This window comes from Pteropus medius, unplaced genomic scaffold (assembly GCF_902729225.1).
Source record: "Pteropus medius unplaced genomic scaffold, Ma_sr-lr_union100, whole genome shotgun sequence".
Classification (NCBI taxonomy): domain Eukaryota; kingdom Metazoa; phylum Chordata; class Mammalia; order Chiroptera; family Pteropodidae; genus Pteropus; species Pteropus medius.
The window spans coordinates 19,008,608-19,035,932 of record NW_024355205.1 but is presented as its reverse complement, the minus strand read 5'-3'; the positions used below and the strand labels follow the sequence as shown (position 1 = coordinate 19,035,932).

The window sequence follows — 27,325 nt, the reverse complement described above, 5'->3', positions numbered from 1 at the left end:
ATTAAAAACAGAAACATATATAATAGGTATTATATGCATTTACATATGCATTTACATAGGAAATAGATTTGCAAAACTACACAAACTAATACCACTGATTACCTCTGGGGAAGAGAATCATATTAGAAAGATATAGAATGAACTTTTACTTTATCTGTATTTTTATACTATAAACACAATAAAGTATTTCACTATCTTTTATTTTATATTTTTGAACGTCTAGAAAATAATTTTCCAATAACCCTCTAAGGTAGTCATTTAAGACCTCATTTTATGAAAAAACAGGACTCACAAATTATAGCTGACCTTCCCAAGGTAAACAATAGTAGAGTTGAAAATTTGTTCAGGATGATCCTAGGGCCTCTACACAGACTCTTTTCTGTAGGTCACATTTAAAAATCTCATATTTTGCACTGATCAAAACTTCTTAAAGGAGGTATCTGGATTGGAGGCAGATTTGGCAGTAAGAAGTATTTGCCAGTAGAAACATGTAAGTATATTAAGGAGATCGTGGGTAAGAAGAGGGGCAGACCTAGAACAAAATCCTGAGGAGTGGCAAACTTTAATGGATGAACACGGTTAAGAAACCTAATAAGAAAGGAAGAAATTGCTACATAATCAGGAGAAGATGAAGAATTCAAGTACAGAAAGCATTTCTAGTAGAAGGAAGTCATCAACAGTGGCATATGCTGCAAAGAGATCAAGTAAAAAGGCTTTGAAGTGTCATCTGGTTTTGGTAAAAAGGTCATTTGGTGACTTTGGCAAGAGAGTCTTGGTGAACAGCAGAGGTAGAAACCAGAATGCTGAGTGATGAAGCATGAGGGAGATAGGAGGATTTAACAGTATGGCAAGTCCTAAAAAATGTGAACATAAAATTGCCATATGATCCAGCAATTTCACTTCTGGGTATATATCCAAAAGAATTGAAAATAGAGACTTCGAACAGATATTTACACACACATGTTCACAGCAGCATTATTTACAATTGCCAAAAGGTGGAAGCAACCCAAGTGTCCATCAAAGGATAAATGGATAAACAAGAGAAGGTACATACATATGATAGAAAATTATTCATCCTTAAAAAGACAGAAAATTCTGACACATGCTTGAAACTGGATGAATCTAACTGAAATAAGCCAGCTACAAAAGGCAAATATTTTATAATTTTATTATTCGACGTAACTAGAATAGTCAAATTCCTAGAGACAGAAAGCAGAATGGTAGTTGTCAGGGAGTGGGGGAGGGGAAGGGGGAATGGGGAGTTATTGTTTAATGAGTTTCAGTGCAGAGTTTCAGTTTGGAAGGATGAAAAGTATCTGTAGATGGATGGTGGCAATTGTTGTACAACAGTAAGCACGGAGTTAATATCTTTGAACTATACACTTAAAAATGGTTAAAAAAGATCAATTTTGTTTTATGTATATTCTAACAGACACACACACATGCTATGAGGACTTAAAGGAAGTCAATGTTGAAAACTTTCTCAGAAAGGAAAGCAATAGGGGCAGTTCAGTTAGAAGAGCATTTTTTAAGACGGGGGAAACTTGAGCATATTTATCAGCTGGAAGGGACCATTTAGAGAAACAGATTTACATCCACCACCAGATAAAAGGGACACAGATATCGAGGTAGCACATTAGAATCCCAGATACTGAGCCCTGCGCTTCCAAAAGTGAACCTGGGTTTTTCAGGGTAGGCAGATGGGCCTAGTGTTTGTTTTATAGTAATACTCAAATACAATAATATTTAAAATTTCTCAAAACACTTAAAATCTAGGCAATCAATCATATCAATAACTTTTTCTTCAAGGATTTTTTTTTTTTTCACAAGTATCTCACTAAATTCAAATAAAATTTTATATTGGTGATATACTGGTGGTTTTTTTGTTTGAAGTTTTTTTTGTTGGGGGGCTGAGACAGCTTTCTTACTATTGTGTGTTCATTATTTTCACTTTCTGCAAATTCACATTAAGTATGAGTTTAGGCGAAATGGAAAATGTTTCTGATTTTAATCATCCCTAATAAATTTTATTGCCTCTTTGAAAATGAAAATAGGGTTAAGTAGAAAGCAGAGAGTGATACCCTGAGAGCATGCTGGTTTCTAAAGTGCAGAAAGTAGTTCTTTCAGTGGAAGTTTGCATAATCATTAAGTTATTCTTGCAATCCACCTTCTTCCTCTTCCCCAAGGAGCAAGGGACGATGGGAAGGACTGCCACATATAAATTGCAGCTACCCATTTGCTTCTATTATGCAGTAACTAGGGAGAAGTATATGAGTATTTCCTTTTACTTGAGGTTGGCAATAGCATGTGCTTTCATCAACTGTTTTTATGTCCTATTTCAACCATTGTCCCTACTGTCCCATAAATATTTTCATTTAAGGCTCCAACTTGTTAGAAACTTAGCCAGTTAAAAGTACAGCATAGCAGGATCTGCACCTGCTTTTTATTCTTGCAGCTGAAGTTGAGAGAGAGAACATAGCACATGGATAAGCAACAGTTTCAGTTTTGCAATGCTTTATCTATATGTAACAGGCCACTATTCATGAGAAAGGAAGTTTAAGACTTGTAAGAAACCGCTACCCAGATTCCAGGAATATGCCTGTTTACTAAAGTAATTTTTTTTTCTTTTTACAAGATGTCTGTAGTCAGATTAACATTTAGGTCATACTCCAAAGACTTTAAGTTAATCAACCTTATAAAAGCAAGCTTATTCCTTGTGTATCAGCTTGACAGATTTCTTCCCAATAGAGCAGTATTTTCTGTTTTTCTATGATAATCATTCAGTTACAAAGGAGATGTTTCCTTATGTAAATGAGCATTACTTAATTAAGAATAGATTTCAATAACTTTTCTAAAATTTCCTTACATATATAAATATGTGTATTCATTAATTATATATGTATACACATACAAATTAAAGCCTGTTACGGTGATTCTAAGTATAAGCTTTGTGAATAATTTCCATTTCCATAACATTTATAAAGTATAATGACTCTGGTGTTTCACAACTTCCTCCTTTTTCAGAGTTAAAAAAAAAATGTGACTTGAGAAGAGCCTCGAGGAGAGAACAGAGTTCTTTGGGGTGCTGGTGGTATCACTCAACTATTTAAGCAGCTTAGCAAGCAACTGCAAATACACAGAGGTAAGAAGAAAGTGTTACTTGCTGTTTTTCATTTTATTATTTGATGCTAACAACTCATTACAGAGCAACAATTTAAATGCTGGCTGGATTACAAAGTTGATTAGATAAATCTGATACCTCTTTCAATTAAATAGTCAATATTTTAAATGAACAAGTTTAGAAAATTTATAGTCTTATCTTCACATACCTTTTAAAAGCTGCAAATTTTTAAAGTTCTTGATCTCGAATTATTTTAACTGCAGAGTAAGACATTCTCTTTTTTTCATAATTTTGCACATAATTTAATACTGAAAGAACTTTTGAATTAATAATAAACAAACTTTTTTCTTCCCCTAGCTCCACTTTATTGCTAACATTTGTAAATTCTCCTACATATATCCTTTGGTTAATTTTGCATATTATTAGTTGGACATTATCCAGGAAAAAGATGAGCTTGCATTTGTTTTTATCTACTGCAAAAATATATTGTTTTATTTAAAATGTGACATTTCAGTATTATTTTTCACATCATTGCATTATACTAAATACTATCGAAAAAGTGATTTGTAGTATAGATAATATGATTTAAAAATCTAAATAAGAGAAGTAACTCTAATTTTAGAGATTCACCTTCTTTAAAAATATTAATTTACAATTATAATGCTTAAATCAGAGCAGAAACTAAAGCAAAGTAAGACCATTTAGACCATAATTGGAGATCCAATTAAGCAGAAACTGATCTCATTAGTGAAATGCTAAAATAATCTAAATCCAGTAGAAATTTTGTTCTTAATAGTGCCAATCTAGAGTAATGCTTATACATATTAACTATTTAATGCAATTGTATTTATTATATAGCAAGTTTTAATCTTCCTTTTAAAAACAATTGGTTTTTTTATAATTCGGTATAAGCGTTACAGTATTTAATACATTTTTTTAAAGACCAATGCAATAAGTGCACTATTCTGTTTATATATGTATGGAATTTTGAATAGTTTAACACTAAGAACTTGTTTTGAGAAGGTGACACACATCAAACATTTACTGTGTGCGATTTGGCAAGGTAAATATTCCAAGTAATATATTTGAATGCTTACTTAATTTGGTTTGTGTTTTTAATTAGAATAATCTCATGGCTTCCAAAAAAAAGAAAGTTTTCATTGTTCCATCAAATAATAGATGTAATTTTTATTACTTTTGGTAAACAATGCAGTCATACTGGTTCTATTACTTTACCTAGAAAATAGTTTTAACTGTTTTGATGCAAGGTGCTATAACAAGAGACTATAGGGAGAAGGAAAGCAGATTGCTGGTGTTATAAATTCAGGAAATGAACCGTTAACCCAAGTTTGACATCCTTAACTAGATCGGCATTTCTAGATTAAGTTGATAGTTGTGAGAAAGGCACTAAAACTGTGCGTCCTCATCCTTATATATCACACACTAATTAAACACAACTCCATCCATCAGAACTGGATTATATTATTTACAATAATACCTAATGCCCTGTCTTTAAGAAAAAATAATGGAAGTATTTTTAAATGTCCAGAATTTTAAGTATGAGATATTTTGATACCATGAAATAATAAGCGCTGTGAGTGGGTTATACATAGTATGGTATTACACTGAGTGACTGATAACAACCAAGAGAAAACATAGCCCAAGAAAATTACAATCTCAATTGATCACCATCGTAATTCAGAGCAGCAAATAAAGGCCAAAGCAAATAACAGCCAAAGAAAATGTCATCTTACTGGCAAAACAGATGCGTTGTTGTTATTGTTGTTGAGAATTTTGGAAGTTTCTAAAGGCATAGCCTCGTTCTAGATTATGGAAAATAAGTTTAGAATTTGTTCTGTCTTTCAGAAAATTGTACGTACAGAAAATATTAGTGGATTTTAGGCTGAGTTTCCGTGAGACATACAGATGGCTGCAGGCGACATTCTTGTCATTATTAGAACAGCAGGACGCATTGCATAGGCTTTTTATTTCACACACTGCAGTAAGAAAAAGCATCCAAATCCAAAGTTTTAAAGTGAAATTAGATAAAATATTGTAAATAGTTTATTGCTGGGAAACATAAATTTTGACTTTTGGACTATATATGTATATTTTACTGTTTCATTAAAATTACATTCTTGTGAAACACTATCTAAGACATAATTTTCATTGAAACTAGTAAAAGTTGAAACTGGATGCCTGCTGCACAGGATTGTAAAATTTTATATCTGTCTTAATAAGACGTGGTTGACTGTGACATGTGGGTAACCTTGCTGGGAATATGTCAAACTATTGATACCCAGGGTGGCGCAGCTAATCTCACGGTGCAGTGGTGTCTCCCACTTCACAGATTGAATTTCCCAAAGCCGACCACCTGTTGAAGAGAAAGATCTGCTTATAAAGGGCTCTATCCCACCTCAGCAAATATACTATCGTTCAAATAATATTTTCACTTTGCAATGAATCTATTTGTTTTTGACATAACTGACTGGACTTCCAAAAGAAATTTTGAAACATTGAAACAGTTGTTTGTTTGGTTTGCTTGTCTCTTGGCCATATTCTTATTTACAAAAATAAAGACAAGAAAGTTTGTTGCCTGAAAGAAAAATTATGGTTTGGGTGCAGACTAAGAGGGATGAAATTCAGAAACAAAAATTCTCTAAATCTGGATAATGTGGGTCTTCTTGCCTTTTAAAAGTAAATTTGTGTCCACTTACATTCATTGAGCTATTTATTTTTAGTGGATGTGACTTCCAAATAAGTGTCATATATAGATTATTCATATTTATTATATTAATAAAAATATGTGTTAAATTAATTTTTGTTTTCACAAAAATATACACTGTGGTAATATATGCATTCTATAAAATAGAATATGTATCTCATTTCCATATAAGAAATAATTCCTATCAATATAAAGAATAAATGAAGTACTTTGACATTTCTGCATATTTCCATTTAAAGATACATTAAATATAGTCTTATTTATACATCTGTACTTAGAAAGTAAAAACACTGTTTTTTAAGTCTTTAAAATGTAAATTATTTGTTGTTTGAGCATTATTGTTATATTTCCAATGCATAACATTATTGATATTTTTTATTATTTTATTATGAACTAAGACTGGGAACTTATAATTGGTGTTTTCTAAATTCCTTCCAGCTTTATTTTTTCATCATTCTATGCATGTACAGGAAATAGTTTTTAAATTTTCAATATTATTGAAGAAAACATTAAATTTATATTTTTAAATCCACATTTTAAAAAAATGGCATTAAAACCATTCATTAATATTGGAACCACAGAAAGTAGATCAGAAATTAAGTTAGCCTACTGTTGTTGCTCCATGAACTAGTATAAAATGTCACACCTCATTATTATTCCACTTTATAGATATTTTATCATTAACTTAGTTTTTTTATATATGTACAGATTATCATACTCTCAAAATTCTTATTTGGCAACAATATAAATAGTAATATAATCCTGAAAAACATCACCAGTTTATTTCTATTTTGAAAAATAAAAGAAAATTAGTAGAATATTTTTTAAGTGTACCTTAGTTCAATTTTTCACTTTTCATAAGGAAAGAGATTTAAGCAGATGCTTTTATTCTTTTTCTCTCTTGAGCAGATCTGAACTAGAGAAGAGGCAAAAAAATTCTCCATGCAATTGGGCTGTTTTCTGAGTGGAATAGTCATATACTTGATGGCAATGAATTTTTTTTAAGTGCTCACTAGAAACACTTGTTATACTTCATTCACTTTTTTAAATTTTTTATTTAAAAATAATTTCAAGCTCAAAAAAGTTATAAAATAAAAACTTGCATAATGAGTTTCCATATACCCTTAACAAAATTTGCCTTATCTTAATTTTTTTCCACCCCACTTGCTTTATAATTTGCTCTCATTTCTTCTTATCTATAGCTTTCTATCTCCATAACTTTTTCCTGAACCACTTTAGGGTAAGTTATAAACAACATGGCCCTTAACTTCAGTTTGTTATTACTAAAAATAAAGGTAGTCCCCTACATAGTGGTTACATACAATTATCTACTTCATAAATTTACATGGATATGATACTTTTATCTAAGATTTGTCCATATTCTAATTTTACTATTCATCTAATAATATCTTTGATAATATTTTCTCCTACAAAGAAAGATCCAGTTGGAGTTAAGTATCATATTTAGTGGCAATATCTCTTTAGCATCCCTTAATCTGGAAAATTTCCACATAGTTTCTTTGTCTTTTATGAAATTGAAAACTTTAAATTAGAGTACAGTCAATTCACCAACTCCTTTTTCTTTTGTTCTTTTTAACAGAATGTTCCTCATTTTGTATTTGGACATTTCCTCTTGGTTAGATGGTGGATATGCATTTTCTGCTAGAAATACTGTATAGCTGATGTTGTTTCTACTCACACTATTATACCTAGAGCCACATGATGCTCATCTGTCTACATTGGTGCTACTAATTTGGGTTGCCTCGTCAAGATGTTGCCTGATTTCTCTATTCTGTAGTGATGGCTGCTCATAAAAAATTTCCCCTTGGGTTTAGTATTAATTAATGTTCTCCTTTGAGGCAATCTTTACTATACTGGTTACCAAATGATGATATTCTATACTGGTTACCAAATGATGATATTCTAACTCCAGCACTCCCCTTACATTTGTGTCAGTCTTTTGAATTCTACTATAAGCAAAAAAAAAAAAAAAAAAAAAAAACTTTCTGCTCTCCCATTTATTAGTGTATATATCTATTTGTTACTGATATGAACTCCTGAATTTCTGTCTGTTCAGCGGTTTATAATTCATTACTGCTTTAATTATTTTGGTGCTCAAAGCGTCCACATTTGACAAAAGGGGCCATTTCATCTGGCTTCTGCATCTTTGTGGCCTGCCTCCATCATATTAGTAAGCACTTTGCTACTTTTAGGCATAAAAAGATGTTCTAGGTCGATCTGGTACCTATTTTGTTCCACCCCTGGAATCATTCATTTCTCATTTCTTTTAGTGGGGCATAGTGTTAGAGGCTAAAATCTGGCTGTCAGCTTTACTCACTGACACTGGAGTATTTTTACTTCTTACCCCTTTCTGCAGAATATATTAATGTATACACGTGTAGAGAGACACAAACTTACAAATAGCATACACAAATGCCTATGTGTGCATACATAAAAACATTTATATATACATACATATATTTTGGACAGCAAGAGTTCATCTGATACTTCCAATTCCAGTCCATCCCCACAAGGTTCTTTCTTGCACTCCCTTATTCCATATTTGTGGGCTCCTTCTTCCATAGTGTGAGCCCTGGGTCCTAAAGTCATCATGCTTACTCATTTGCTCAATTCTATAATACATCTAAAATAATTTCTGAATTATTTTACCCAAACTGCTACAGTAAATAAACCTGCTGGAAAAAAAAGCAAGGTTTATATGTACTTTTTGCCCCTCACACCCAAACCCTACCCAAAACTGTGTTTGTAAGTTACTTAAATGAATTCTTCTTTCCTTTTCCTCCTTCCCTATCTCCCTCCCTTCCACCCTGTCTTTCTTCCTCTCTCCCTACCTCACTCTTCTTTCCATTCAGGATTATCATAGTATTCGTTTGAAATACTGTTAAGTTCGTTTGTTTCAGCTCGTTTCCAGTTTTAGTGTTTTTGTCCCCTTTGCATTCTTATTGGTTTAAATTTATTTTTTAATTTATTTACTTTAATCTTTTTTTTTTCTTAAGCCATTAATATAAAGTGCTACTTGCCCCAGCCATTTCAATTAAACAAACCTCGTAAGGCTTAATTCAAATGTTATGATACGATTCAGAAATAGCTGTCTGAGTTATTGGCTGAAATTTTATCTTTATATCTTGATTCGATTCAATTTACGTTTAGTCTGAAGTCAATTATCCTCTTGGGCATTCCAAAAAAATGGCAATTTCAGATAAGAAAGTAGACATCCATAGTACTTGGTCAATCTAATGAATTTATTCCAGAGGCCTTTTTTTAAAAAAAAATATTAAATGTGCATATGCCATCACATTTACAGAAAAATAATTAGATAAGGAAAGTAAGGAAAGAAACAACTTTAAATTTCTGTAGTCCATAGCATTGCAAAAAATTCTCACCCTTTTACATAAGTGATTCTAGAATGTTCCTGCCCCTAAAGCTCTCCAATATTCTACTCCAGTAGTTATAACTCTGAATACATGTTAATATTTGTGGTAGCAAGAGAAAGTGGGCCCTTGTCAAAAGACTCATTTTCAATTTCCATTCTGTCGCTTATTGATTGTGGGTCTTGGGTAAGTTACTTCTTTTCTTTCTCCAGATATCTAGTCCCATAATTTTAAATTAAAAAAAAAAAAATTCCATACAAACCTCCTTAAATTCCTGCCAACTTCTGGACTCATACCACAAAGTGATTATTAAACTTCATGCAGATATTAATAGGCATATCAAAGTCAACCTGTCCAAAATAAAACTCATCATTGGTACCTTTCTCTGCTCTATCCCCACTAATTTTGGTCAATAATTGGCACCATCTTACACCCAGTTATCTAGGTCAAGGCATCATTGATTTCTTTCCCTCACCTACATCCTACTTACTAGTAAGTTTGTCAATATATTTTTCTAAAATATATCCCAAGGCTGACCAGGGTCACCCCTTGTACCATCCTGAGAGCAGTGCGAGACACTGTTGTTACCACTGAGGTGTCACCTCAGCAGCATGGGGGAGGATAACAATGCAGAAGTGCAATCAGAGTTTTCCCTCGGTTCTTCTCTGCGAGAAGAATCACAGGTCAACGAGATTTAGAAGAAGTTTTATTGAAGGCACCATTTGAGGTGGAAAAAGAGTCACACCTGAACTGGCTAACCGTGTGGAAAAAAGAATACGCACTCCATGGGGAGCGAGCTACAGCAGGGAAGAGAAGGCTATAATAACACAGAAGTGGGAAGGTCTATATTATATTAGGGCCACGATGGGTGACTACAAAGGTATTCCTAGGTGATTGGCACACGAGGTAATTTTGATTGACACTTGGCTGTTACATATCTCTGTCTAGTGCACATGTACTTATCCAGAATTCAGTCTGTTATAATTAGATTCATGAACTTCTGGGCATTAACATGGTATTATAATGATGGTATAATGAGGCTGAGGTTGTGCATAGGTTAGGGTAGTAGTACCTTATGTGCATGCATCTGGGGCTGGATTAAACCAGCTATAAATTATGGCCCTCCAGTCCTTTGTCTCCTGAAATGTAGGAGTGGTTCTCTAACTGCCAATAGGTTGTTGTTCTCTGGGAGGTCTCTAGGCTGGGCCTCTATTCCTTTGTTCCCCTGTTACTCATGTCTGACTAGCTACCTAACACTGTAATTTCTGTCCTAGACATCTCTGTTCTGTTTCTAGCTTCCTCAGAAATTTACCTTTTCCTATTCTTGCATCTCTGCCAGCATGACATTTAAAAATGTAAATCAAATGATGTGACCCTTCTCAAAAATTTTCAATGGCTTTCTATTTTAATTGAGATAAAACCCAAATTCCCCGCTAGAGCTTACATATCTTCGCATCCACCTATATCTCCTCCCTCGTACCCTATCTCTCATCCCTTCATTCAGTGTGCTCTGGCTCATCTTCTCATTTTGCCACTAGGATATCCCAACCTCATTATGACTCAGGAACTTTGCACATGCTTTTCCCTCTCTTTTCCCGGATGTGCTTCCCACACATATTACTGTGACACGATCCTTTGTTCAAATCTCTGCTCAAATGTTCCTCCAAAGGGATATCTTCCATGACCAACTACATATTTTATTAGAGTGTCTCTAACCCAGTCACTCTCTATCCTTTTGCTCCATTTTAATTTTTTTGATAGCACTTAATACTACATAAAATTTTCATCTTTATTTCTTTATTCAATTATTTATTATGTTTATCCCACTAAAAAGTAAGTTCCATGAAGGCAGGGATTTGGTCTATCTGGTTTATGCTACATCCTCAGCAGCTGGAACACTGCATGAAACATAGTAGGTATTAAAATAAATGATGATTAAGTCAAAGGCCTCAACATTTCTGAGCCTCTCATACACTAAAATAGGCATAACAAAAAAAAACAGCTACTTCCCAAGATTGTCTGGAGGAGGCCATGGTCGTGGTAGTGCTCTAAACTACCATGCAATTGTCAGGTGGAAAGTCTTCTGTTAACATTGAGTGAAAGGAACTGAAACAAAAAAGTGGTCCCTTGTGACAACAAATAGACCGAGAAGTTCTCTTTTTTTCTGTGTTGGCTCTTTACCACTGAGCTAAAAAGAGACGAGTTCACAGTGGGCTGCTGTTAATCTCTTAGAATCCTGAGGGGCGGTTGCTCTGCATTGTTCTTCCACTGCCTTTGCACTTGTTCTGCCCTGCCCTCACCACCAAGAAAAACACGTGCCCACCCTGCTTTGCCAGTTAGGGTTCATTGCTTTCCTCAAGCCAGATGGAAGAGCAATCTCCTTTCAGAATCCTTTTCTGATTAACCATCTGCCTGTGCTGGCCTCATGGCTCTGCATATAGTTCACATATTGTTTTGCAATTATTTCGCGCTTCCATTTCGGGTCTTGAAGAGAATTATAAAGCTTCTCTAGGGAAACTGTTTCTTTTGCACCAACATATCAAGTTTAAGGTTATAAACATATGATTTGGTTCTTGAGATTATTAGGCCCTATGTAGGAAAGATGATCATGATGATGATAATAATGATAATACTAATAATAACTTTTTAATTATATTTCTTAGTATCAGTTTTTAGTACTATTGCATATCATTTTTGTACTAATTTTTAGTACTATTTTTAAATAGTATTATATGTCCGGTGCTTCACATAATTAACTAATTTAATACCCTCACTAACCCTGCGAAATAAGTACTATTATTACTATTTTACAGATTTAAGGGAAAAAAAGAGGTTCAAAGAGATAAAGGTAACTTGATAATGGTCACAAAACTGATCCAGGTGTGCCCTTCTCTAAGCTGAATATTTATTGCATTATTATAGTGCCTCTACTTATTTATGGAGAAACAAGGTAGGCAAAGCTGTGGTTTAGATCCAGTTAAGACTCTATAGATTACATGGTGCAGCCCCTGCCTCAGAAATCTTATACTCTAGTGGGGAAAATATTAAAAGAATTGGATTTTCAGCCACAATATGAAAAATATAAGATATCACCTGAGACACCATAGTAGTTGAGAGTTATACACCCAGGTGCAGTGATGGCACAAGGCTCTTTAAAGAGGCTTCTTTAAAGTTGAACTATCAAAAATTTTTATTGGGTAAAGAAGAGTTGAGATAACGAATTTTCAGAAAATTTCAGAAAAGTTCAAAGAATTGAAAAAAAAATTTTAATATAACATAAATTTTATATCGAGCTACTTTTTTTTTTTTTTTTTTCTATTCTATAGTCTTACCGCAGGACCTATTTAGTGACTCTCACTTTGTGGTTCTTCTCAGGAAGTCAGTTGTGTGAGGAGATGATGTTAATTCTTGTGAGAAGCCTGTTTTTATTTTAGAGTGCATTTGTTCGTGTTTTTATATTATGAAGCCTTATGCACTGAGCACTGATCTAGATGCTAAGGAGACAGTGAAGGACAAGACCACGGTTCTGTCCTCAAGGAGCCAAACTTCAGTCTAGTAAGGAAAGACAATGAGTAAACCAGTAAAGAAGTAAATTTTTAAAAAGGAAATTTCAGGCAATGATAGCAGTATCAAGAAAATTCAACTAAGTAGGATAAAGAGACAAAAGAGGGAGACTTCTTTACCTGGCTGTCCTCCCAAGGTGGCCTTTCTGAAAGGGTAATAGTTAAGCTAAGACCTAAATGATAAGAAGGTCGAGAGTGCCGTGCAGAGGACTCTGGGAAGAGAGGGCCAGGAAGAATGATGGGCAAGTGTAGAGGCTGGATTGAGCTTGGCATATGTGAGAAGCAGAAATGAGCAGTCCAGTTCTCAGAAGATAGAGCTGAGGATGACAGAGGGCCAGGTCACCTATGTTGTAGGCCAAGGAAAGGAGTTTTACATTGTGAGCTGATATTTGCTAGTGCATGCGCATGTATGGATTGGCGAGAGGAATGCATTCATTATCTGTGTTTAACACAGCCTAGGGAAAACTGTTGTTTAAAGAGAAGCAGGAATTACTACCTAGGTCAAAAGCTTTCCTCGAAGATAAATTATTATATTTAGACAAATTTCAGATAAGCTGAGTTTAACTTCAGAGGTTAACTACGTTTTCTTTCCTTTTCATGTCCATTATGTGGGTTTGACAAAAGTGAAAAGGGCTCAGATATTATTTAAATTTGTCAACTTAAAAATTTTTAGTAATATTACTATAGAATAGTTGCCACTATTCTCTAATAATGGCCACTGAAAATAGGTACTCTGCTGTCTGGCAGTGGGGTCATCAGGCACTTTTATTTCTGCATGGATATGAAGCAGTAAAGACTAGAGAAAAGGCTGTTTTCCAATCTCCAGAGACAATAGATGTTTGTCTCAGTGCTAATGACAATAGGGGTCCTTGTGACATCAACTTGTTCCTCTTTTAAATAGTAGTAACTTACAGTGCTTTTTCCACAAGTTATAAATTTTCTCTAATTTTTTTTTTATTATCCCAAGAGATCTAAATGACCCAACTATTACCTTTAAAATCTCAGAGTTAGTTGAATATAACTTTGCAGGGAGTGGGCGGGCAGGCAAGTCGGGAGGTTGAGTGTGATTTGGGAATGGAATATGAAATAACTTACAGAAATGAACATTTTATTATTATTATTATTGAACAAACAATGTCAACATCTACTAGTTAGAGACCACAAGAAGAAATGACCTCTCCCTATATTTAAGAAGTTAATGACAACTAGTGTGGCTTCTTCTATTTCTGGTTTGGTTAAGAGCTGACAATGGCTGTGTGTGCTAGGATGACGACAATGGATGGGATGGAGAGGAACACAGTTGTAATTCTCCAAGGCAGGCAGACGTTATATCGTAGGAGCCAGAACCTAATTTTTGAGAGCTCATAACAACACCCAAATAGAAAAAGCGTTATGCTACGGGTATTGGGAAGCATGGAGGACTCCAGATGACTTTATGTGCTATTTAAGTGATGCATTTTATCCTATCATGTAAATACGTAGGTATAATGACTCACCAAAATTATCAGATTATCGCAAAGTAAAGGGTAGTGTGTGGTTTCCAAGTGCATGTGTATGAGAGAATAAACGCATAAATATCTGCAATCTATAAATATTAGAGAACACTACTGAAATATGAAGCCACTCCCTGACCTACTGCTTACCATACATGGGCAGATTAACCTCGTGGCATATCTATTGACAATATGAGAATAGTAGGTTTTCTGCCATAATAGTAGTACCATTTGTTGACATGAACTAGATTCAGGAAGGGAGTGTAGAAAGAGCACATGGCCTTGAGACGTGACTCTATTTAGTTAACTAGGAGCTGATGATCACCCTCTAGAATTGGCTGCTGAGGATGCTTCTCCAGAGCCAGTTGGCCTCTCCTCCTTCCTTATTTGGCTTTGTTCCTCTGGTTGGAAAGGCATCTCTTTCAAAAGTGTAAATGTTCCCCTTTCTGTAAGTGATGTCATCATTCTCATGGCCCAAGCGTTTGTTACTAAATAGTACTTAGCAACACATAATCATTCCTTTCTCTCTTAGAGTTCTGAATGTGTTTGTTCTGATGAAGTTGAGAGGGACATTTTTCAGGGAGGTAAAAGTAAAAGCTGATAAAAAAAGAAGCTATGCCTGGAAGGATCTCTTGACTTGTGTTACTTAAAAGAAGTAGTAGACAATTACAGTTTTATCCTGTGGTGATGTTCTGACTGTGTTAAAAAAAATTCACATATGCCTCTGAAGGAAGTGGTTCCCGTGCAACTGTACACCATCTACTCTTCTATAAAATGTTGTAGATGTCTTTTGCTTAGCTTGGCTTGTCCTTCTCATGTGTTTCCTTGTCAAGTGGGTGGAGAAAGTTGGACGAAAGAAAGCTGTGCACTGGCCAATGCATAGTGATATTTCTAAAGAGCCCATTTATCTAGGAATATTGTGGATTCCCTTTTAATTACATCCTACCTGTCTGTTTCTAAACACTGTAAAAGGATCTGCTTCTTATCTTGCAAAGAGTAGTTGTACATTTCTTAAATAGCTGTAATTTGATTTTAATCCTCATATTTTAAAGACACCTGAAGTTTAACAGTTTATTTTTTAAATATTCTAGATTTTTAAATTCTAGAGAATTTAAAAAATAATTACTATCTATTTTAAATAATAGAATTAGCCGTCATTTATCAAAGGCCTGACCTATATTAATTTTTGTGATGTCATTCATCACCAGAGTTTTATAAGGCAGACATTTTAAGTTTACAGGAAACTGAGACTTAGAGAGATTGTCCAGAATCTGTTACCTAATAACAGACCCCAAAGACTGTCTTTTTTTCTACAGGAGCCAAAGCCATGGGCAAAACAGCAGCCTTCTAAATAACGCCCTCTTGTTTTTTAACCTGATTCTTCTAAAAAGTGTGCTGCCTACACAGGCTGTTGCACCACATTGGGGGCTGGGAGGAAGTGAGTATGCCCTATTGCCAAAAGCAGCCAACAACACAGGCAGAAAGGCAAGGCTGCAGCAGCCATGACTCTTACCAATGGAGGCTGGCCCATGTGTCCTATTTAGCATGTGTATACCCGTTGCCAACAACTCCAAAGTAGATAGTGTCTTCCTTTTACTTGACTTGGCTTCTTCTTTCATTATGGTAAAGAAAATACCCAGAGTTGTAACCAATTTCATCCATATGCTCTCTTTTCCTAATAATTAATGTGGCTGCTTTGTATAAATTGGATATTTGGTATCAAACATATACTTCTTTTTACAAGTTCAGGTCTAAGCTAACAAAGTTAACACCTCTCAGGGCCCATGTAGAGTTCTCAGTATTTAGGGACCCTGACAAATTATTTGCAGCTTCTTCCAAGATAGACCTACCACAGCTGTATAAGAATAAACAGACCTCAAAAACTGCACAAAGTGGAAAAAGTATTCTGGCTAAGTCTGTAATTTAGACTGTACCTCTAGAGAAGAATGACTTCATGAAAAGAGAGGCCCAGAGTGGCCAGCCTCTTTTATGCAGTTAACTTTTTCTTTACTTAATTGTGGTGACTAAATGACAGGTAGGAAAGTGCTTTTGCAGGTACGTGGGCGTCTTGAAGCTGTAGAAGCAAGTTACACTGTGCATGGGAGTAAGCTGTGGGCAGGAGCTATAGACTACAGCTCTATTGCTAGTCTAGAGTAGTCAGGTATAAACAGCTTTACAATGGCACTTGAACACAATTAATAAACTCCTATTAAAGGCACTTGATACATGATTTAAAATAAGCACATATAACCTTTAATATCCAGGAACAGAAAAAATAATAATTTTATGTCAAGGAACAAAGATTTAAAAAAAGAACCTTTATCTTTGACAAAACAAAAGATAACACAATTGGATTTTTATGTTAATTCATAAGTTGACATGCTATACTGTTTGAAAGTATGAGAGAGAAGCTGGCTTTGTCTGTAGCTGTCATAGCCTTGGAAGATTAAACCCAGGAAATAAATGAAAGCAAACACACACACACACACATGCACACACACACACGCGCGCGCGCACACCAGCAAGGGTGGCATAGTAATAATCAGCCACAGATTTCTTCAAACTTTGCCCTCAGAATCTGTGTGGCGGATACTTTGCATCTTAACAGAAATAAAGTCATTATTTTATGCCACCGGTAATAGAATTCTGTCTTACAAATGAGGAGGACATTAGACAGTGTAGATGTGTGATTTAAGTGCTATGATGGCTTTCACATAGCTGTAATTCTAGACATTTAGATTCAATGAGTAACAGAGGAGATCATAAAAATAATGATAACTGCCTATTTTTTGAGTGTAGATTCACCTATTGACATTCTCATTCTTTCCTTTCTCTATATTTTGCACATTCATATTATTTACTTAATTGACTATAATTATCTACTGTTTCATATCTATTGTCCCTGCTGGAGGGTAAATTTCATGAGGATCGAAGTTTTACTCACCCTATAGCCTCAGATACAAAAGGCCAGAATTATGCCAGGTGCTCAGTGGTATTTGTGACAACTGGACAGGAAAGTTGGTAGCAAAAAGACAGTGAAAATGCAACAGTTGCTGGTGACCTATTACCAAAAAAAATTTGAAAAGGGAAGAGAATGTTCAACGTTACATAAAAATATATTTATACTGAGAAGGCTAAATAGGATCAGGTCCCATCAGCTGTTGTCATTGCTAAGCCTATGGTGGAAAAATGGACATTCAGATTCATCCAGGTGTGGCCAAGTGGGTCATTTACACTGATGGAGCATTCACAAGGACCAGAAATTAAGATTTCTAACATTACCTGCCAATGAGATTCAAATGAGAAATTTCCTATTCATTTATTTGTATTTATGATTTAACTATATTAATATGTTCAATGAATTTATAGAGTATATTAAAATTTGCAAAAATCTTTTTCTTAACAAAAAGTCATATATATAACAAATATACATATATATGTACATATATATTCTATAACACACATATATTCTGTAGTATGATGTACATAAATCCAAAAGGAAGTGGCCCATGGCACTCTTAACTCTCAGAGGCCCTGATGTCATTCTCAGGGGGCACTCTTGATCACAATTTCTTTGAAAGAGACAGAGTAAAGAGTTTTAAGCAAACATCAGCCTAAGCACTATAAAATATGTAGGATTATCCTCTGTGTGGGCTTGATGTTGGTCTAGTTTATTTTTAAGCCCACAGGCTACTGAGGCTTACCTGGTATAAAGTGAAACATATTTCAGCTGCCTGAAAAGCACTATGTCCAACCAGGTGCATGGCCAAGGCACAACACCCCTTTTTCTCCTGAAACCTAACTCTATTTGAGACATAGTTTCCTGCAGAGAACACTGTTTCTGTTGAGCCAAATAAACTTTACTTGCCATAGAGAGAAAATGGAGCAAGTCAATGCATTGCAACTGAGTCTGGGTAATTTAACTTCCTAAACTCTAGTTCAGTGATAGTAAACCTTGGCTGCACATTGAATTCATCTGAGGAACTTCCAAAAAAGATGATATATGTATATATACATATATGTATATATGTATATATGAATATACGTCGAAGTTTGGGTACCACTTCCAGAAATTCCGATTTAATTGATCCAAAATGTGGGCAAAGTCAAGAACTCCTGTCCTAGTTTTACTCTCCTCATTTCTAGGAGGGGCTTGTAAATACCAACTCATACGCCTCTTATGAGGGTTCAAAGAGATAGTGTGTGTAATTAGAGTCCCTAACATTTCTGCATTCACCAGTTTCCCTTCTTCTTGTATTTCAGGAGGGGCAATAGAAAGGGAAGGAAAGGGGGGTGGGGCATCTGGGAAGGTGAGAAGGCAGCTCCTTCCACAGAGCTCTCCAAGTTCTGCCAATTAGTGGTTCATTAGGGTTCACAGGCTATCCTTTGTCAAAGCAAACACTTTTGAAGGATTAAGCCTCATTCTCGCTTTAGTGTGAATGACTTTAATCAGATAATCTCCTATCACCTAGTTGAGGATTTGTTATTGAAGATCTGAGGAAGCAAAGAGAGTTGCAAGACCAGCCTGGGACTCAGGGAGGGCAAGTTCAGGAAGCCTGCTGCCTGGGAGCCCAGGGTCTGGAAACTGGACTTGACACTTCGGAGGCTAATGGCACCACAAAAAAAATAAGAAAAACAAAAAAAATAAGAAAAACAAACTTTCTCCTCATGTTGTTAGGGGAATGATTTGTTTAAAGAGTTTGTATGATCAAGTTGCTTGTTTGTCTAATGGCGCTTCATGACTTTTCTGTGTCCTTCTGCCCTGAAGCATTTAACATGTGCCAGGTAATTTTACCTCTTGTCAGCTGCTTGAGGGTCTGCGATGAGCAAGACCTGGCCCACCCCTAGACCCCTTGCCATCTGCTTGGCACTGTGAGCACTGAGTATGTTGAATTTAATTGAATTGTTTCATTTGCTATACTCTTTTTCAAATGTGTGTGTGCATGTGTGCATTTTCTTCACATATGTCCCCACCTACTAGAATCAGAGCTCCTTGAAGAAGTCTGAATAATTTCTGTATCCCTAGTGCCAAGCACAACCCTTGGCACATAGTCAGTACTCAATAAATATTTGTTAAATGAATTAAGGAGCACTAGGCGGTATACTGATGCCTACGTTAAGATATTAGAATTAGTTTTGGACTGTATGGCGCAGTTGCCGCACGCTGGGCAAAGCAAAGAGGAGAAAAAAGAGAAAAAGGTGTGTACATGAAGCTCTCATCATTTATTACTGTGACAAAAGTTGTTCTTATCCAAAAGTCCCTTTAGGGCATCTCCTGACACATGGTCTGAAGGTAATTTTGGGAAATAGAGAGGTAAGAAAGAATAAGAGGCGCCAACAAAAGATTCAGAGAGAGAGAGAGAGAGAGAGAGAGAGAGAGAGCGAGAGCGAGCGAGCCTACACAATGGAATGAAAAGAGAGAGGGATGTAGAATATCATGGAAACCAGAAGAAAGGAACTTCAAAAGTGAAATGAGTAGATAGATACAGTAGACATTTGGAGGGGGATTAACCTTGTTATTGGTATTTTCAAAAAATTGTTTGCACTTAGGAACAAGTAAGGCAATGGCCATATTTTTCAGTTGCTTTTATTCTACACGGAACAGAGTTAATACGTAGAAATGTTTGGATTATAGTACAAAAAATACTTTTAGACTCATTAGATGCTGTTTAAAAGATTACAAGGGGATTTTGGGCTAAGCCACGACACATGATTTTATGACATGGTAGAAAGTGTTTTACAATATTACATGTAATTATATATGTAATCATGCATAGGTAATATGTTCACTTTGACCTTCTGATTACCTATTTCATATTTATTTTTGTGTTTTTTATTTATTGAGGACCATTATTGCATATTTTCTTTTCCATTATGACAGTTCATATTAAAAGATATGTCTGTATCCCAGGTAGAGTGATTAAAAATATATTACACATTAGACACATTAATTGAGGATCTGGGATATAGGCTGTGATACACTGAACTGTGGGGGCAGGAGGCCTGACCCCTTATAAGCTGTGAGGTTTTGGTCAAGGGTCAATTTTTCAGTCTCCGTTACCTCATGTGATAAATAAGGATTATAATGAATAACATGGGGGATGTTATTTGCTTTATAAAATTATATTATGAGATTAATTAGGGAAAAACTACAGAACACAAAATTGCATATGTGGTACAATATCAACTATGTAAAAACATGTGTTGAGAAGTACCCGGAAGGATATAAACTGTAATGTTACCAGTAACTATCTCTAGGAAATAGAATCCCTACTGATTTTTATAAATATATTCTATCTTCAGTAATTTTGAATTTTCTCTACTGCGTTGACTTTTAGGAAAAAATAAATTTTATACACATCATGCCACGTATTTCGTGTCCTTCAAGGCATGTAGGTGATCATCTTCTGGATTCTCTTCAGCACTGAGATGAAAGATTCTAATGTTTCCTCTATCTCTCTTCTAAAGCTCTTCAACCAAAGCACTTTCTTCTGCCAGGCCTTCAGCCGTTTCCTGCCCCATGCACTTTTACCAGGGCCCACTCTTCTGGGGTACTTCCTGCGTTCGGTTCTGAGATAAGACCATTAGCCTCCACACAGCAGTCAAGAATAATCCAGTTCTACCCATAAAAAGCAAATCTGGAACCTATGCCATCCCCCACCTCCACCTCCACCTCTGATATAACCAAACACTTCAATGGTCCCTACTGACCTAAATAATCATGGTTGTAGCTTTACATTTTGAATGTGATTTCTTTGATTAAGATTTATCGTTTCTCTCACTTGACTGTGAGAGCCTCGAAGTTAGGTACTCTGTTGGTTTTTATTCATCATTGAATTTCCAGCTGTAACCAAGCTTAGGATTCAAGGCTCCAGACCTGAGGTTCCCAGTGCTTTAAACGGTCCATCCCCAGACATTCTTCACATTCTTGAGAACTGTCTATCTCTGACCACCTTACTTCTTGACCATCCTGTTTAACCACGACCTCTCCTTCTCACCCCTCAACCTGCTTTCTTTTATCTCTATCTGAAATTGCCTCCTATATTTACCTTTGTCTTTGTATTTCTTCTTCTTCTTTTTTTTTTTTTAGTGGTTATCTCCCCCTAGCAGACTGTAAACTCCTTGAGGCTATGTTCGTAGTAACTGGGACAGGACTTACCATGGTGGAGGCTCAATAAACATTGGTGAAATGAATAGAGACATTGTGTGAAAATTGGTTTCTATCTGGAAAGAAGGAAAGGAGGATGGAAAAGTGGAAAGAATAAAATAAGAAAAGAAAAGCATGAAGGAAAATATAGAGGAAGAAAAAACTATACTGGAAGTCTAATGTGGCTCCTTCTTGCATTACACTTGAGCTATCATTATGTCTATATTAGAGTTTTTGTTGTCCAGTGTCTTTAAGAAAAACAAATGAAAATAAATGGCCTGAGAGAGTAAGAAGACATTAATGCCAGTTCTGCTCTGTCATAGAACAGAACTTACTTATACAATGAATTTACTTATACAACGAATCTTCTCCGATTCAACAAGGGAACAGAGCTAAATGGTCTCTAATATTACGTTCTCTACTAAAATTCTATGGTTCTAAACTTTTAATTTTGAAATATATTTGCTTTCTAGTTCTCTATTGCCAAATGCCAGAATAATTATATTGATGATTTAGCATTTTAAGATAAATACATAGATTTATATTATATTCACATTTATGTGATTTACAAATTAAGTGGTATATATTATATATACAGTATGTTATATTATGCAATATAGACTGTATATATAATTAGTTGTATTATGTAACATATAGTTGCTCCTTGACTTAAGATGGGGTTTCATCCCAATAAATCCATTGTGTTGAAAACGTTGTAAGTCAAAAGTGCATTTAATACATCTAACCTAGCAAACATCGTAGCTTAGTCTAGCCTGCCTTAAACATCCTCAGAACACTTACATTAGCCTGTGGTTGGGCTGCTCAGCATCACAGAGAGTATTGTTCTATGTATCATCAGCCTGGGAAAAGATCAAAATTCAAAATTCGAAGTGCAGTTTCCACTGAATGTGAATTGCATTTGCACTACAGTAAAGTGGAAAAATCCTAAGTCAAACCATCGTTAAGGCAGGAACTCTCTGTACTATACACATATACAGAATATGTAATAGAATATATATTATATATATTTAAATACTGAGTATAATTTTGAAAACTTACTTTGGTATGTGAAATATATAAAGGTCCTTGAAAGTAAACTAAATTTCTGTAATTCTATCAAGTATGTTTATTTGGATACTGAACAAGTTTAAATCCAGGAAGAGGGCCCTTCCTCCCCTGCTGGGCAGTTTAATGGAGAGACATTTATTACATTTATTTACAATAGATTCTCCATACAAGAGTGTTTCCAACTCTTCATTGTCTTCCAGCAGCTTCTATAACCATCTATGTTTAAACATGGACTAGAAAGCAGGGGACCTGAATTTGGTTCTCAGTTATGACATTATCTTGCAATGATTTTTATCCTGATATAAATAAAAACAGCATTTCAGATCGGTGATTCTAGAGCTTTTTATATTTTGATTTTCGAAAAGCATGCCTTGTTGGAGCATTTTCATTTAGATGATTTTTTTTTTCTTTTTGGCCAGAAAAGGCAAATTATATTCGGGAGGCAATGAGAGTTTATTGAGCTATAAATATGGCATGTAGGACAAGAAAGTTACAATTCATATCCATGTTCACACACTTATACACACAGGTGACTTAATGACTCCCATCTGAGTGAAAAAAATAAATGCTACCATTTCCTTTATGTCTTATTGGTAAACCAGGAAGTTGATTTTATCTCTAAAAACCATATTCCTTTACTGTATTTCTATTGGGATTAATTGGTATAATTAAGACTTGAACGGTCTAAAAGTTTTTAGGAACCCGCAGTGAATATTCTTTCGTTTATCTGAAAATGTGGTTTTATTTAACCTAAAATTATTTTCTATAATTTTCCTCCCGACCCATAAATGACCTTTTATACTTATGGACTCATTCATGAACCTGCGGACTATAACTATAGTTCATAAGGGTATGAGAAACCACAATTCTCTCCTGCCACTAAGAGAATATCAATGGATATTCTAAATGAGGAACTATTTACTTTTTTATTACTATAATGATTTTAAAATAATTTCCACAATATGAAATGTGGTTAGAATGCCACTGGGAGCTGAAAGCTGACAACATGATTTAATATTTTTAACATATGATCTCGTGTTTGCTACAGCGCTTCAAAATTTCAAATTTCATTATTCATGTTATAATATTATAAATGACAACAAATTAAGCTAAACCAGTGGCAATGAAATTTTATATCACAGTTTATTTTAACTCATTTTTGAGTTGTAGGTCGATCATTGTTTTATATGAGTTTTCTTAGCCATTCCTTTCTCCTTTATCCAATGTAAAATAATATTTTTCTCTTCTTTGTTATTTACTGAGATGTTTATTCTACTGTTTCTAACATTCAAGGGTCTTTTTGTATTCTTTTGTATTCTGTTCAGTAGAGTAGAAAATTTGTCTCAGTTTCAATTTCTGTTTTGTTCTCAGAACTTCCCTCCTCCCCCAGGGCTGAAGTGAAAAAAATAATTTCCCCTCTTGCACCACATACAGGTTCAAAGTCCTGTTTTTCACCATGTTGTTCCAAATAGCGAATTTTCTAACCCACAGGAAAAAAGAACACCAAAGCTCTAACTTGGAAGTCTGCAAGGATGTGAAAACAATTGAAAGTAATTTCCTACAACTGGGATCAGCCTTTAACAGTTGGCTGGACATTCTGAGGAGAGGCACATGAAAACCAGGCGGGGCACCAACCTGCTAGCAGATGCATAGGTGGCCCTGGTCAGAAGTCAGGGGTTGTCATGGAGAATGAGAGGCAAACTGAAGAAATTAAAAGGCAAGTAGCAAACAATTCAGGAGGCTACACCAGGGTTTTGGGAGTCTCCCAAGGCTCCTCCCTTCCTCATTCCCTGCATGAGTCACTTTTCCAGTCTGTCCACACCCGTTCTCCCTTCTTCCATAGGCAGCTACCTCACACTCCCATTCACTCTCAGTTTGCTGCCAAAGGGTCTTTCTGAAATACAAGTCCAAGCAAACTCCAAAAATTTCCTTGCCAAGTAAGCTCTTCTAGTTCATCAGTTTTCAGACCTCTTTTTAGCTCGTCTCCTGCCATTTCCCTGCTCTTATCTTCTTGTCATATCTAACAGACTGGCAGGTCTGTTGTTTTTGCTATGCTCTTTTCTCCACTTGTCCTGGACTCAATTCTCTTTTCATTTTACAAATTTCTGCACACCTTTCAGGGTACCCGTTAAAATAACTCATTCAGAAAGTCTTCCCTAACTCTCCTCAGGCCCCCCTTGAGCTTGCCTTCACCATCTTAGCATGTATCCCTCAGAAAGAGTTATTTGGTTTGTCTCTTCCCTAGTAGAGGTATTGTCCTTGAAGATAGGGATTCTATCTTATCCATTCTTGCACCTCAGGCATAAGTAGACATCCGATGCAGTTGTTGAATGCTGGATTAAAAGGAAGTCCTCCTCATAACTAGTAATCGGCAGATAGAGAATGTCCATCCATGTTTTCTGAACTAGTGTCACTGTCCTTTTAATTTACTTCAACTGCATGTGCATTTGGGTAGTTTTTAATGATTAACACAGAGAAGTAGCATCATTTAATTAATTAATTTCTTTTGGAAGGGAGTGGTGTACAATATTAACTCAGTGTTTTGTGGATCTAGCCAAGGGTCAAGAACTCAAGTTTCTTACTAACACCTCTGTAAGTATTTCTGTACTTTAGCATATTTCATGATGTTTTCCCTTCTCCTTCTTAAGCTGGCCCCACCCTTTCACGCAATTTAAAAAGTTGCAGGAAGAACATCACACCACATCTAGCATCTTGTCTCGAATTGTGTCCAAACACAGAACAAATGTTTTAAAATTAGAATCATTGAACAAATTATCAAAATTCCTTAAATCCAAAGAAAATTCTACCTCCCCACCCCAAATCTCCAAAACTTTATCATATCACGTTAGTCCAGGATTCTTTCCATTCAAAGCGAAGCCAAGTTACATCTTATTAACACCCAGAGGATTATGATTTGAGACTGTGGTTTCTTTTGCTCCAACAATATGACTTATTTGCCTTGGAATAGTCCAGTATTTCAGAAAATGGTATTTTATTTTTTAAAGAGGGGGCCTCTGCTTTCTATAAATCATATAATGCAGAGTTGGGGAGAAAGGGGATTTTACATTTCAAATATTATTTACAAACTAGATGGGAAGCTGGTATGTGAGTGTTTGTGCTTGTGTGACAATCAGTTTTACTAAGGAATTCCAAAACTTTGGACACCCTGTTACTTGAGAAAGAGACACATTGGCGGTCTTGCAGATGTTTTTCCCGCCTGCGAGCCATCCAGGTTCAAAAACTGTGTGGTGCATTTGTAAGGAGGCAGCCCCATCAGATCTCACTGTTTTATCCTGATCTGATTCTCACCTTCATTCTAACCTTGCCGGCTTCCTTACAAAGCCCCATCCGTGGGCCTCTTTAGGAAACGAACCCACTTGTCTGCCCAGATAGTCGGAAAGAGCAGAAAGTAGGAGTAGGAGTGCGTCCCGTTTGCACCACGGCTCGGAGATTATAATGTGGAACGTATAAGATGGAAGATACCACCGCTCGGCTGCGGGGATGCACCTCGCCAGTGCAAGCTCGGGTTTCCTTTTGCTCTGCGCGCCAACCCGCGAGTGGCAACGACCACCCCTTGCGGACTTCGCTTGGCTGAGGGGCGACCGAGTGGCCAGGGGAAGAGCGGGCGGGCGGCAGAAAGTTGAAGAGCGTTTTCTCGCCGCCGCGTGCGTTCCGGAGCTGACGAGTCCGCCCCGGGCTTCCTGGTGGGGCTGGGCTGGCGGGGGAGGGGCCGCGCAGCAGCAGCGGAAACCAGACCTCGGCGATAAGAGGCTGCACAGCGACATGCAACAGTCTTTTCACTGCAGCTGAATGAGTTGTGGCGCTCACAATGCTCCCGTGACCGGGAACTGACAAGTTCAATTTTAAATCGCGGGCCTCTCGGAATCAGGACTCCCACAATGCCTTGGGCACTCGGTCGGCAGTCGGGCTGCCTCTGAAAAAAAAATGTGAGAGGTAAGTTTCCATTTTCACAGTTTCCCTGCGCTTCTCTGCTGCCCGGCATTGTCTGGACGCTTTCGGGGCTGTACATGGCCGAAGGAGGAAGTGAGAGGAGGCTCGGGCCGGTTGCGGCTCGCGGCGGCGGGGGCTGGCTCAGCACGGTGGCTGGTTTCCTAGCACACACCATCTCGGGCTAGAGGGAAAGCGGGAGGTTGCAGCTGCAGCCCAGCTCCCGCCGCCCTTCCCTGGGCTCTGCGGACGCTGTCAGAGCACAGCCAGCTTCCAACTTGCCACCTAGAAAGAAAGAGAAAGAAAGAGGGAGAAAAATAAACAGGTGCGTGGAAGTGTACTTACAACTTAATGACCTTTATCGGGGGGGAAGATGCAGAGCCCATCAGTTGGGAGCCACGGTTTCTCCCATAGAGATCCGGCATCCCTGGCTCCGGGGCTGCCATCCAGCCCGCTTTTCATCTGGGCCAAATATGTGCACGCAAAGGTTAATTCTCTGCCTGCTACCCATAAATTACGCATGACATGTTTAGCTGGGCTTCCTTATATGGAGAGTGCTGTATTTCAGTCCAGTTTGCCTTTTGCCAAGTTTACAGGGCGGAAGACGCCCTGCATGAGAGGGCTCTTTTTCTTTCTTTCTTTTTTTTCCATCGTTTTGTAGTGCGTCATTCAAAAACTGTAAGAAAAGTAAGTATAGACGCTCTCTGGGTGGAGCCGCAGTTGGTTGATTGAACTGCTTTCATGAAAGGTTGAAAAAAAAAAAGTAGTACTTGGGTTCTGGTTTTTAGACAAAAGCAGGGCAAATATGTAGCGTTCCTTCCCCCCCTCCCCCTTTTTTAAACGGAGCCGGAATCTGTTATTGGTAGTA

General features: G+C 36.4%; 2 protein-coding genes across 15 annotated transcripts in view; one reads left to right on the top strand and one right to left on the bottom strand.

Moving 5' to 3' along the window:
* Positions 1-3,117: 3,117 nt before the first annotated feature.
* MBNL1 (muscleblind like splicing regulator 1) overlaps positions 3,118-27,325 on the top strand; it is a 190,148-nt gene continuing 165,940 nt past the window's right edge. For 8 of the 14 annotated variants that reach the window (XM_039857371.1, XM_039857379.1, XM_039857374.1 and 5 more), the window contains exon 1: positions 26,292-26,463. The gene's annotated coding sequence lies outside the window, so the exon portion shown is untranslated. Of the gene's footprint in view, positions 3,143-26,226; positions 26,464-26,652; positions 26,783-27,120; positions 27,145-27,325 lie in introns of those variants that run through there. The other 6 variants (XM_039857368.1, XM_039857366.1, XM_039857383.1 and 3 more) reach the window with 6 other exon arrangements.
* LOC120598533 (uncharacterized) lies at positions 22,855-26,673 on the bottom strand. The gene has a single exon (XM_039857384.1). The coding sequence runs from the start codon at positions 26,633-26,635 to the stop codon at positions 25,961-25,963; it is 675 nt and encodes a 224-aa protein (XP_039713318.1). The 5' UTR covers positions 26,636-26,673; the 3' UTR covers positions 22,855-25,960.